This window comes from Carcharodon carcharias, chromosome 15 (genome assembly GCF_017639515.1).
Source record: "Carcharodon carcharias isolate sCarCar2 chromosome 15, sCarCar2.pri, whole genome shotgun sequence".
Lineage (NCBI taxonomy): Eukaryota > Metazoa > Chordata > Chondrichthyes > Lamniformes > Lamnidae > Carcharodon > Carcharodon carcharias.
Window position 1 is genome coordinate 79,521,415 of NC_054481.1, and position 12,874 is coordinate 79,534,288.

At 43.9% G+C, this 12,874-nt stretch overlaps 1 protein-coding gene across 1 annotated transcript in view; it reads left to right on the forward strand.

Moving 5' to 3' along the window:
- gsg1l (gsg1-like) overlaps positions 1-12,874 on the forward strand; it is a 508,795-nt gene that overhangs the window by 411,001 nt on the left and 84,920 nt on the right. Inside the window, exon 3 of the mRNA XM_041207077.1 lies at positions 5,148-5,300. Coding sequence (XP_041063011.1) covers positions 5,148-5,300 — 153 coding nt within the window. The remainder of the gene's footprint in view (positions 1-5,147; positions 5,301-12,874) is intronic.

Here is a 12,874-nt window from a genome sequence, read left to right on the forward strand (position 1 = left end):
TTTGTCTCAGCTCACTTCTCCCTCTTTCCTCAATCTCTGCTTATTGAGAAGCTGCAGATGGTGTAAATATGAATGTCTTACTTTCTCCTCTTTTAGCACCACAACCCAACCCTACTCACTTTTCCATTTTAGGTGCCCGAGAACTGGAGGTTTCCCAGACAGGTCAGGAAGAGGAAGAAGCTGATGAAGAACACCATGGACAGAACCATTAGCTCAGTGTGCGGGCATGCGCATGACCAGCTTGAGCGTGTGATGACACGGGCGAGCGTCCCAACGTCATTGCGCACTCGTGCAATATTTCAGACGGTGGGCACGTGTGAGAGTCGGCAACGCACCTGCCAACAATTAAGAGGCCTATTAAGGCCATTAACATAGTAATGAACGGTGATTTCTCGTTGCCCGTCCAATGTAATGGTTGGCAGTTGGATGAATCAGCCAGACGGCCTTTGCCTTTTCAAGGAAACCTCATCTGACATTAATTAAAAAGAAGACAAAAATGTTTGGACAGTATTTACATCAGCCATATGTTCAGGTGACTGATCCTGACATGTGGACATCTTTTCTCGGCACTTGAAATCTTTATTTATAGCTTTTAAATTCTTCAGCTCCCTGAGGCAGCTCTCTGCCTTCAGTGAGCTTCCTGTGAGCGCTCCCCATGCCCTGACTTCAATGCTCACCCTCCTCCCAACCCCCACCCTGGCAGCGCTGAGCATTTCGCAGTCGGGGCCAATCACAGGGACTCAAAATCCTGCCCCATTAGTGAATTTTACTGTTTCAGCTCTCAACTCAGTGGAACTTCCTTCATTGTCGTGGATAGGATAGAGGGGTAATCTGCACAAAATGAGATACAAGTAATGGGTACAACTGGGCAGGTGCCAGGGTGGGGCAGCATGGGCAGGGGGGAAAGGCTAGTGCAGGTACCATCTCACTGGATGGTGAGGTCACATATGCACTCTGCTGCAGAGGACTCAGATGAGGATTTCAATGGGCCAGGGAGAAGATGGTTGAAGATAACCTATCAGAAAGCCTGAGCTCAATATTAAAGAACATAGAGATATCTAGCACCAACTTGGCCAGGACTTTGCACAGAACTTGGAGTCTGTTCTTTCCAAAATGGAATGTGTCGTTGCCTCTGTCAGCCCATGGGTGGAATCTTCTGTTCTCACTGCCGATGAGCTTCGAGGTGGGAAGGGGATTTATTCTGGGACAGCGGTGTACCTGCACCCTGCCGCATTTCCTCCTCCACCAGAAGTAAGTTCTGGGTGGGAAGGCCCATGGTCGACCTGCCTGTCCACTACCAATTGAGTTCATTAAGGCCCTCATCCTGCAACCACTGTGATTAACCTGGCTGTAAACAGGCCTGTTCCCATGCGGTGTGTATGACAGGTGATCCTGTGTGGGCCGCTTGTTACCATGTGGGGGAACATCAAATGCAATGAGTTCTTAATCAAGGGACTACACATTAGGAAGGGGGTTGCCCACTGAGAGCCGACCCCATCCCCTTGCTTTTGGACCCCTGCCCCCCTTCTCCCTGCAACCTCCACCCTGTGAAATCCACACCCCCCACTTTATTTAACTGGGGCCTGGATGACTCTTGGAACTCCAAGGGATTTCCTTCCGGCTTAGCTGGAAAGCAAGAGCTGTTGTCTCTGATTGGCTGGCAGCTCTCGGTCGGTGAGACTTCCACCCCCGGGGTCTTGATTCTAGGGGAAGGCCTACCATTAGCTTGTGGTTCGGTGGGCCTTCCCAGGAAGAGGCAGCACCGGTCTCTGATTGGATCTCCAGCCTTCAGATAACCCCCCTGACACCACAGCAAGATTCCACCCCAACTGTGGAACCCACCATGATGAAGCATCTGATAGGTGATGTCACAGCTTCCATTGCAGCATAAACAGCTTCCATCAAAGCTCTGTGTGTTACTGACTTGAATTTAGATACCATGTTCAAAGGGCCTCTTACCAGGTCCTTTCCTCTGATGGGGATCAGTGGGATTGTTAAGGCTCTGGCTGAGTCCTATATCAGGATGACAGCAGCCTGCTCCCAGACCCCCTGCCAGCAGCCATTCCCAGGCAGTGGGAAGCCCAGGCTGAAATGATGCAGAAGCCAGAATGTTCAAGGTTGATCACCAAGCTTATCTGCAGCCTCCTGAGGTGAATGTCAGCAACCTTCTACAAGCCAGGCTGCAGCCACTGGGCAGCTGGCACCTTGTAGAAGCACCAGGACAGACAGAGACATACAGAAGATGGGAACTAAGGGAATGCACATGAATGATTGGTTTATTTTTGTATGCGTTGAGTTGACTGAATTTATAACATTGAATGGAATATTAATTTTGTTGGTGGAAGGAGGGCAGTGTGATGGTCACTGATAGAGGAAAGGTAAGGACTATGGGTGAATGGGTTGAGGTTACTGTTACTGTTAATATACCTTCCACTTCCTGTTCCCCTACTCCCTGGTGTACTTCTTCCCCCTCCTTCCTCCTCCTCTTCATCTTCCTCCTTCTTTTCCTCCTCACCATCCTCCTCCTCCATTTCCTCTACCACTTCCTCTTCCTCTTTCTCCTTCTTCTTGTCCTTCATCCTCCTCTTCCTCTTACTCCTCTTCTGCCCCTCCTGCTCTTCCTCCTCCTCCACTTCCTCCTCTTACTCCCCATCTTCCCCCTCCTCCTTTACATCATCCTCTTCCTCCTCCATTTCATCCTCCTCTTCCTCCTCCTGCTTTTCCTCATCCTTTCCCTCACTTCTCCCCACTTCCTCCTCCTCCATTTCCTCCCACCCTTAATCCTCCACCTCTTCCTCCTCTTTCTCCCCCCCACCTCATCCTCTTCCTACTGCTCCTCTTCCCCCTCCCTTGTTTCCTCCCTGTCCCCTTCTTCCTCCTCCTCTTCTCCTTCCTCTTCTTCCACCTCCTCTTCCTCCCCCTCTTTGCCCTACTCTTACTTACTTCCTCCTTCTTCCTCTTTCATCTCCTCCTCTTCTTCCTCTGTTTACTCCTCCGCCTCTTACTCCTACACTTCTTCATCTTTTTCCTCTGGTTCTTCCTCATTCCGTTCCTTCTTCCCATCTCCTCCCCTTCCTCCTCCTCTAGTTCCACCTCAAACTCCTCATCCTGCCCTTCTCTTCCTCTTCCCCATCATTGTCTTCCTGTTCCACCACATCCTCTTCCTCCTCCTATTTCTCTTCTCCTCCTCTTCTTCCTCCTTCTGCTCATCCTTCTCTTCCTCACCCTCTTCCACGTCCATCTCTAACTCCTCGTCATCCTCCTCCTCTTCCCTTCCTCTTCCTATTTCGCCTCTTCCTCCTACCTGTCCTTCACCTCTTCTTCCTCCCCTTCTTCCTCCTACTCCTCCTCCTCCTCTTCTCCCTCATCCTCTTCCTCTTCTTCCTCATTCTTCTCCTCTTCATCTTCCTGTTCTTTCTGCACCTCCTCTTCCTCTGCTTCCTTCTCCACCTCTTCTTCTTTCACCACCTCATCCTTCTTCACCTCTTCCTTCTCCTTTCCCCTTCCTTTTCCTCCTTCTACTCTTCCTCCTCTTTTCCCTCTCTTCCTCCTCCTGCACTTCCTCCTCCTCTTCCTCTTCTCCCTCATCACCTTCCTCCTCTTCCTCATTCTCCTCCTCTTCCTTATTTTCCTCCTCTCCCTCCTCCTGCTTTTCCTCCTCCTCCTCTTCTTCCTCCTCTTCCCCTCCTCCATTTCCTCATCCTCCTACTCTTCCTCCTACTCTCCCCTCTCTTCCTCATCCTCCTCCTCCCTTTCCTCCTCTGCTTCTCCCTCCTCCTCTTCACCCTCCTCCTCTTCCCCTCCTTCCTTCTCTTCCCCCTCCTTTTCTCCCACTCTTCTTCCTCCCCTCTTCCCTCCCCTCTTCTTCCTCATCCTCATCTTCCACTTCCTCCTCTTCTTCCTGCTCCTCTTTCTCCTCCTGCACATCTCCTACTCCTCTGCATCCTCCTCCAGCTTATCCTCTTATACCTTCTCCCTTCCTCCTCCTCCTCCACCTCTTCCTCCTCCTCTTCTTCATATTGCTCCATCTCCTGCTCTTCTTCCTCATCCACCTCTTTCTCTTCCCCTCCTCTTCCTCCTCCCCTTTCCCTCCTCCCCTCTTCCTCCTCAACATCTTCCACCTCCCCTCCCTCCTCCTGCTCTTCCACCTCATCCTCTTCCTCCTCATCCTCCTCTTCCTCCTCCTCCTTCTCCTCCTCTCCCTCCATTTGTTCCTCCTTCTCCGCCTCTTCCATCTCCTCCTCTTCCTTCTCTTCCTACTCCACCTCTTCCTCCTGCATCGCTTCCTCCTCCTCCTCTTCCTCCTTCCCCTACTCCTCCTCCTCCACTTCGTCCTTGTTCTCTTCAGCTTCTCATTGGACAGTTCGTGGCATTTCTGAGTTTGACAATCACCTGATGTGTTTAATCTCAGTTTTATCCCACCCAGCGTTGTGTGAAGCAGCTGACCCCAGGATACACAATGGGGTTAACATCCTTGGCCATCACTGGCTGGAAGTCATGCCCTGATACACATTTGTTAGTGAATGGGGAAATCTGGCAATTGTGAGGTTCTAACACTTTTAATTTTAGAGCAAAAATGATGTCTTAAAAGATTAATTCAATTGATTTTAACATGAAATCTGGTCTTTATTTCCTCGGGTAATTTGTTACTTTAATGAACAGCAGTGTACATGTGAGAGAGCCCTTAGACTGGAAATTAGAATTAGACTACATCTTATTAATGCTTCAGTGAGCTTTTAATTTTAAAAATCAATTATATCACAGGTATTAAAAAAATCATTAATATAGAAGTAGCTGTAATTTTAATGAATTGTTTAAAGGTCATTGGAGTGAAAACATGATTTACTTCCAGATTTTAGAAGTCACTGGGTATATTATAAACTCAGTTCTTTCAGTATTTGAGCAATATTTGGTAATGTGTCATTTTCTCAGAACTCTTCATGTTTCACTACATATTGAGTCATCTTTAATTCATCTTGTGACCATATATTTTAATCCAGCTTCACATCAGACAGCTAAATTACCATTAAATAGTTGAGAGTTGGTATGTTTCATATCATGGCCAGTTTGCGCTAAGATTACGACAAATTTGCTCTTGTAGCCTATCATTCTATATGATTTCTCAGTGTGTGTCTCCTGTGTTGCAGGTGTTCTTTGGTTGTCGGTCATCTCTGAAGTTTTATATATCGTGCTTTTAGTTGTTGGTTTCAGCCTGATGTGTCTGGAGCTCTTTCATTCAAGTAATGTGATTGATGGCCTCAAACTGAATGCATTTGCTGCAGTCTTCACTGTGCTTTCAGGTATGTATAATTTCAGTTTCTCCAATTGATAGAAAACTAAAGCCTATCCCTCTGCTGATGGCACATTCAAGATTTCTTTCAGAAATGTCAAAGAGACATGAATATTGCAGATACAAGCGATTGATAAATCTTTTCAAATATGTCCTGGGATTATGGGGAGTGTTTAAGCAATAACAAACTGCAATGATGACATTCTGGGAGCTGGACATATCAGTCATTGAATACATAGCCAACAGTGTAGCAATACTATACTCAGTTTATTCCTTGCATGTGAGGAGCCATAATTTACGGGCTGGTTGTGACGTTGATTTATTGCTTTCAATATCTGGGTTTTATGGAAAAGCAATTAAAAAAACCAATGGAACACTGGGATATATAGCTCAGAGAATGAACTCCCCATCTCCAGAGATTCTGCTAGGCAGTCTATCGTTCATCGATGAAACCACATGTAAACTATCATGTTCAATTTTGGTATTAAAGCTTAAAATAAACAAGAATTAGAGCGAATATGGAAAAGAGCAACAAGATCGAACTCAAGGATGAACTATAGCGAAAGATTAGAAAAACTTAGGGGAGAAAGTTATTCTTGCCAAGAACTGCAGTTTTGCATGAAAAATTAGAGTTTTAGGGATTAAATTCCCGATATGATTCTAAGTGCCTGTTCATTCCCAAGTATCCAGGGCAATTTCCCAAAACTGTCTATAGTCTGGTTGAGTATGTTAATCAGGAACTTAATGTCTGTTGAAGGTCTTCAATGCTAAAAACAGCATAACCTAGTGAAGCCTACTCCATGCATGATCTGCTTAGCATTTCCTGGTCCAGAATGGCATATCCAGCAGTCCTAAATTTGCCAATAGAAAAGTAAGTACATTTTTTGTAACTTATTTACATTAACTTGGAGCAGGGAATGCCTCTCCTGTATAGATTTGTTAAATTAGCCAGAAGGTATGTACAACCCTTGGATTGTAACTCCAGTAGCCCTGTGGACAGGGGGACTATAGATCCACCCCCTTTAAAATAATAGACAGTGAACCAAATGGAAAATCATGGATTGTGGTTCACACTTTCCCAATCCGTGGTGTGTCTGTGTGACCCTCATAACTTAGATTGCAGAATCAGTCTAGTCATGTTCCAAAGTTCTGGAAGAAATTATTAAACAGTAGTCTCGATTTTAACACCATTTGGGTTATGAGTGTATGGACGGCAAGGTGAGTTGCTACTGGAGAAATGAAGCTCAAGATAATTTTAATTTGTGGATATAATTAAGATCCCTCTGAAACAAGCAACACAGAAGATTAATAAGGAGGTGTAATATTGCCCAGAATCTGTCAGCCTACACTTAATTCCAAAAGTAGACATGATGAATAGAGTCAACAACAAGAACAACTTACAATTATACCACACTGTTAATGTATTTGAATGTCCTCAGGCATTTCACAGGAGTATGAGCTAACAAAATTTGGCAACATTAGGGTGCATGACCAAAAGCTTGGTTAAAGAAATACATTTTAAGGAATGCCTTAAAGGAAGAGAGAGAGTTAGAGAAGAACAAAGGTTGCGGAAGGGAGGTTAAGGCTAGGCATCTGAAGGCATGGCCACCAATGGTGGAGCAAACCAGATATGAGCAAGAGGCCAGAATTGGAAAGTTTCAGAGATCACAATGGGTTGTGGGACTAGAGGAGGTTATAGAGATAGAGAGGAGCAAGATTATGAAGGAATTTTAAAGCAAGGGTGGAGTGATGAATGAAGGTGAGGAACTGTTTTTTTTTCTTGAATGTCAGTTGAAAGTATTAATCTTGCATAACATTTGAAATACTATGTGCAGTGCTCTAAAATGATCATAGCTGGAATCTGCAATATAAAATTTCCATCATGTTTGTCTATTTTTGAGAGTACAACTTATTATTCAGATTTTTATTACATTTAGTATGAATTCATTGTTTATGTGACAATGACCCACGCAAAGCTTCTTGGAAATACACAATGGGTGACCTATTTTAAGGCAAGGCTGCCCAGCCACTTAGAGGGAAATTGAAAATGATACAGGTGGTTTCAAGAAAGTCTTCAGCAGAGGAAACAAACTGAAGGTTCTCTCTCTCTCTCTCTCTCACTCACTTTTGGATTAAGCATGTCACCCAGTTCAAGAAGCCAACTCTACCAGAAACCTACCACCAAACCAAGATCTTGTAATTGCTGCAACATTTTTCTTCATCTGATCACATCCAATGAAACAAAAAACAAGGCATACAACATTCTATGTTAAGGGGCAAGTTGTTTCTTTAAGGTCCGCACAAATTATTCTAAGGCCAATTAAAAATGAATTGCTGTTAGTGAAGGATATTTGATAATGTGATTATAAATCTTGACTCCACATCAGAAGAAAATAGCAAGAACTGAATCTTTTTTTTTAAGTGTACATTCTTTCGCCACTGATAGGTGACATTGACCCAATGCTACTGGAAACCTTGCCGATGAGCACAATCTCAGCCACAGCATTTAAAATCTACACCTCAATAACAATCAAAGAACACTTAACCTAATAATCTTTGATCTTTGTTTTATTGGACTCTAACTCCGGTTGATACCTGTGTGTGCGTGTATGTGCGCTCGCGTGTGTGTGTGCCCAAATGACAGCATTATTTTTCTTGGGTTTAGTGGTTAATAAATTTGTTCTTTCTTTGATTCAAGAAAACTTTGTTTGATTGGCTCCTTATTGCTCACAGCTTAAAATAATAACATACACGCTGATTTGGAAAAAGGGCATATTCTCGTAAGAAAGAAATTTCAACCTTTGTTGTGATCAACTGAGGAGGTTGAATAGAGGGGAGCCAGTTCACCCTCCTCATCTGGCCGTAACAAACTAAACAATCTTTCAACATTTACTCTCATCATAACGATATCCTTTGAAAAGATTATGATCAAGATTGTGCTCATCGGCAAGGTTTCCAGCAGCATTGGGTCAGTGTCACCAATCAGTGGCGAAAGAATGTACACATAAGAAGAAAAAGATTCCGTTCTTGTTATTTTCTTCCGATGTGGAGTCAAGATTTATAATCACATTATCAAATATCCTTCACTAACAGCAATTCATTTTTAATTGGCCTTAGAATAATTTGTGTGGACCTTAAAGAAACAACTTGCCCTTTAACATAGAATGTTATATGCCTTTTTGTTTTGTTTCAATGATGCACACAGGCTGTCGACATTGAAGCTGAGTTAACTTTATTCATAACATGTTTTCCTAACATGAACACATATCTGCAGTAACTGAACCCTATCAACACAGGCTCCAACATGTGCTATCTTACCGTCAACCCCCAGCTCAGGTGACCCCATCTCGAGTAGAGACTACCATATCGTATCTAATACTGGAGTCCACCACCACAATCAACTCTTATCATGACACTGTACACTCTCTGTAACTGCCATACCAGAAGAGTAAGCTGCCTGGCTCACTTTGAGCAGCACTTCAGGAGATTTACTATGAATAATAAATACATGTCACATAAACTCCAAACAAACTACAACTGCACATTTACTTTCCTGTTCAATTTGACCTTTCCTGTGGCCAGTCGAGGTCAGTAGCAGGTTCTCTGGTTGAAAGCTCTGGCTGTTGAGTAGTTAGCTAAGGTTGGAGCATTCCTCTGATAATTAGAGTCTTTGTTTATTATGTCAAAATCCACTTATTTGGTTCACATAGTGCTATTCTTGTTCAAATTTAAAAAAAAATAGAAGATACAAGAACAGGTTTGAGCAGAAGAACAGAAAGATGTGATTTTACTGCTGAAGAGTGAATAGATTGCCCACTTTATCAAACTTGGAAAATTAATTTGTCAAAGCAAAAAAGGTTACACCTGAACTCTAAAAGATTGCTGCTGACCTATCAGTGACACCATCCCAATGGCAATGCTATATTAAGGAATCAATCTCAGGTAATGTTAGAAAAAGTTATCCATTGAAAATAATTATGTGTTTCTGTGGATAACTGTTGCTAACATTACTTTAGTTCAATTGCTTAATGTAGCATCTATGCTGCAACAAAAATCCAGACCAAATTTGGATGTTGATTTAGGTTGGAATTTTCCCAGCACCATGGAAATGGTTTTGGAGGGAGATGGAAATTTAGCGATCACATCAGCTCCCAGATGTGTTCCTGCCTCCAAGCAAATTTCCCAGGATCTAGCTGTGAATGGAATCAGCTGCACACTCATGGGGGCAGGCAATAAAGAAGTTTGAAGCCTGAATTAATGGCCATTTTCATGTAGGGAGGCATGCATGTGTCAGGAGCCTGCTAATGAATCAGAGATGGTTCACTGCAGGAGGCTGGAGCTGTGTAACAATTAAGGCCTTTTAATTGTTTGCCAGCAAAAATTCTGGATGCCCATATATCCCCAAGCAGAAGGCCTGTCATTGCATTCAGAACATGGAGGCTGATATCTCCACTACTTTGTACCCAATGCATTGGCAGCCACTCCCCTCCTACTGAAGGCAACACCATTGTATTGTGACCGTTCCTATTAATGGTCTCACACTGTGAAGATGGCTGGTGGCCAAATCCATCGGCCCTTCTGAATGTGCCTCCCAACACTGAGCCCTAATTATGGAGCCCACGAAGAGGGCTTCCTGTGCCAGGATGTCGTGGACCACAGGCACCTGTGGGGTCAACACTCAATTGTTTTCACCAGCAGCAGACTATTTAACATTAATTAGAAATATTTCCCACCAAAACAGTTAAATTAACGAAATTGTTCAAAACCGGAACTCAAAATCATCAAATTAAATGATGTAATCATGGCAATCGATGCAGATATGTCAATCAACATGGGATTGAAACAACATCTGCTATCTTGCTATGTAATTAAATGCAACAATAACAGTAATTATATTCAAAACAAAAACAGAATTACCTGGAAAAACTCAGCAGGTCTGGAAGCATTGGCGGAGAAGAAAAGAGTTGACGTTTCGAGTCCTCTTCTTCTCCGCCGATGCTGCCAGACCTGCTGAGTTTTTCCAGGTAATTCTGTTTTTGTTTTGGATTTCCAGCATCCGTAGTTTTTTGTTTTTATCACAGTAATTATATTTCCCATTTATGCACTATTTCCTAAAAATGGAAATGTCAGTAAAATATTATATTTCAAAACCAGCAGCTGCTAGAACCAAATAGGAGCCAAATTTCCTCAACCGCTTGGACAGATTCCATTTGGAATTCAGTGGGAACCCAGCAGAAAGCCATGGGATAAGGCTGAGACTCAGGTATTCTGGGTGTAACATTATTGACTCTGCCTGTAAGAGGTTAACCCTCTAGCCGATCATTAACGACGCCATCCATTCATTGCACGGTAGTGAACACTCTCTTTACAGTTAAAAGCAAAATACTGTGGATGCTGGAAATCTGAAACAAAAATAAAAATATCTGGAAAATCTCAGCAAGTCTGACAGCATCTGCGGCGAGGAATACAGTTAAAGTTTCGAGTCTGTATGACTCTTCATCAGAACTAAAGAAATGTAGAAATGAGGTGAAAAAAAAGCTGTTTGAGGGGGTTGGGATAGGTAGAGCTGGATAGAAGGCCAGTGCTTTGTGGAGGCAAAGAAGAGATTGCCAAAGATGTCATAGACAAAAGGACAAAGGGGTGTTGACGGTGATGATATTATCTAAGGAATGTGCTAAATTTGCTAAGGGCAAAAAGTAGGATGAGCAAGTGACAGATGGCCCTAGTTGGTGAGGTAAAGGGAAGGAATTGAAATAAGTTAAAAGGTGGAGATAAAACAATGGATGGAAATGAATTTAAAAATAATAGAAATAAGTGGGAAAAGAAAAATATATTTTTTAAAAATTAAATTACTAGGAAAAAGGGGGATCTGAAAGGGGGTGGGGATGGAGGAGAGAGTTCATGATCTGAAGTTGTTGAACTCGATGTTAAGTCCAGAAGGCTGTTAAGTGCCTAATTGGAAGATGAGGTGCTGTTCATCCAGTTTGCATTGAGCTTCACTGGAACATTGCAGCAAGTCAAGATGGACATGTGGGCATGAGAGCAGGGTGGAGTGTTGAAATGGCAAGTGACAGGGAGGTCTGGGTCATGCTTGCGGACAGACCGAAGAACCCCCTATTACTATTGCTCTTCCTCCCTTCCTCCCCTCCTGTACAGACAGGCTGCTTGTGGTGCCAGAAGCTTGGCTCTGTCCGCACTCCCTGGAGGAACCAGCGCCCTCATCACCCAGTCTGCATTTGGTCTCTCCAATGTAGAGGAGACTGCATTGGGAGCAGCGAATGTAGTAGACCAAATTGAGGAAAGTGCAAGTGAAGTGCTGCCTCACCTGAAAGGACTGTTTGGGCCCTTGGACGGTGAGGAGGGGGGAAGTAAAGGGGCAGGTGTTGCACCTTCTGCGGTTGCATGGGAAGGTGCCGTGGGAGGGGGTTGAGGTGTAGGGAGTGATGGAGGAATAGACCAGGGTGTCCCAGAGGGAACGATCCCTGTGAAATGCCACCAGGGAGTGTGAAGGGAAGATGTGTTTGGTGGTGGCATCATGCTGGAGTTGGCAGTAATGGCGGAGGATGATCCTTTGAATGCAGAGGCTGGTGGGATGATATGTGAGGACAAGGGAGACCCTATCATGGTTTTGGGAGGGAGAGGAATGTGTGAGGGCAGAAGCGCGGGAGATGGGTCGGACACGATTGAGGGCCCTGTCAACCACCATGGGTGTAAAACCTTAGTTAAGGAAGAAGGAAGACATGTCAGTGGAATTGTTTTTGAAAGTGGCATCATCAGAACAGATGCGACGGAGGCGAAGGAACTGAGAGAATGGCTGGAGTCCTTACAGGAAGCAGGGTGTGAGGAACTGTAGTCGAGGAGCTGTGGGGGTTGGTTGGTTTGTAATGAATATTGGTGGACAGTCTATCACCAGAAATTGAGACAGAGAGGTCAAGAAAGGGAAGGGAAGTGTCAGTGAAACTGATGGAGGGGTGGAAATTGGAAGCAAAATTAATAAATTTTTCCAGGTCCAGACAAGAGCATGAAGCGACACCAAAGCAGTCATTGATGTACCAGAGAAAGAGTTGTGGGAGGGGGCCTGAGTAGGACTTGAACAAGGAATGGATATCCCATATCCCTAGCCTACAAGGGAGCGGCATAGCTGCAGGAAATAAATCCCCTGGACTTTCAGCATCATATTTTCCTAATACGGTTTAACAATTCAATGTATGGCACCTATCAAATTAATGACCCCCTCCAAAAAATGCATAAATGTATGATTTCAGTTTCTTGATGAAACACTGAGACCAGCAATCATTGGTGCTATTCAGTTCAGGCCACAGGAAGACCAGAACGAGAATGGGAGTAGCATTGAGCCCTAGCTGCCAGAGTTCACAGGGAACAACTGACCCACCTAAATTAACCAGCCGATCCCCAATACAGCAACAGTCTCGCAATCCTTATCTCCATTGTCTTCATTGTAATAGATTCTGAGATGACACTAATTTGTGCACAACAATGCATTATTTCAACAGCTAAAGCATATTAATACACTTCAATACTTACAATTTACAGGGAATTAAAACAGTATTATTCCAGTCCTAT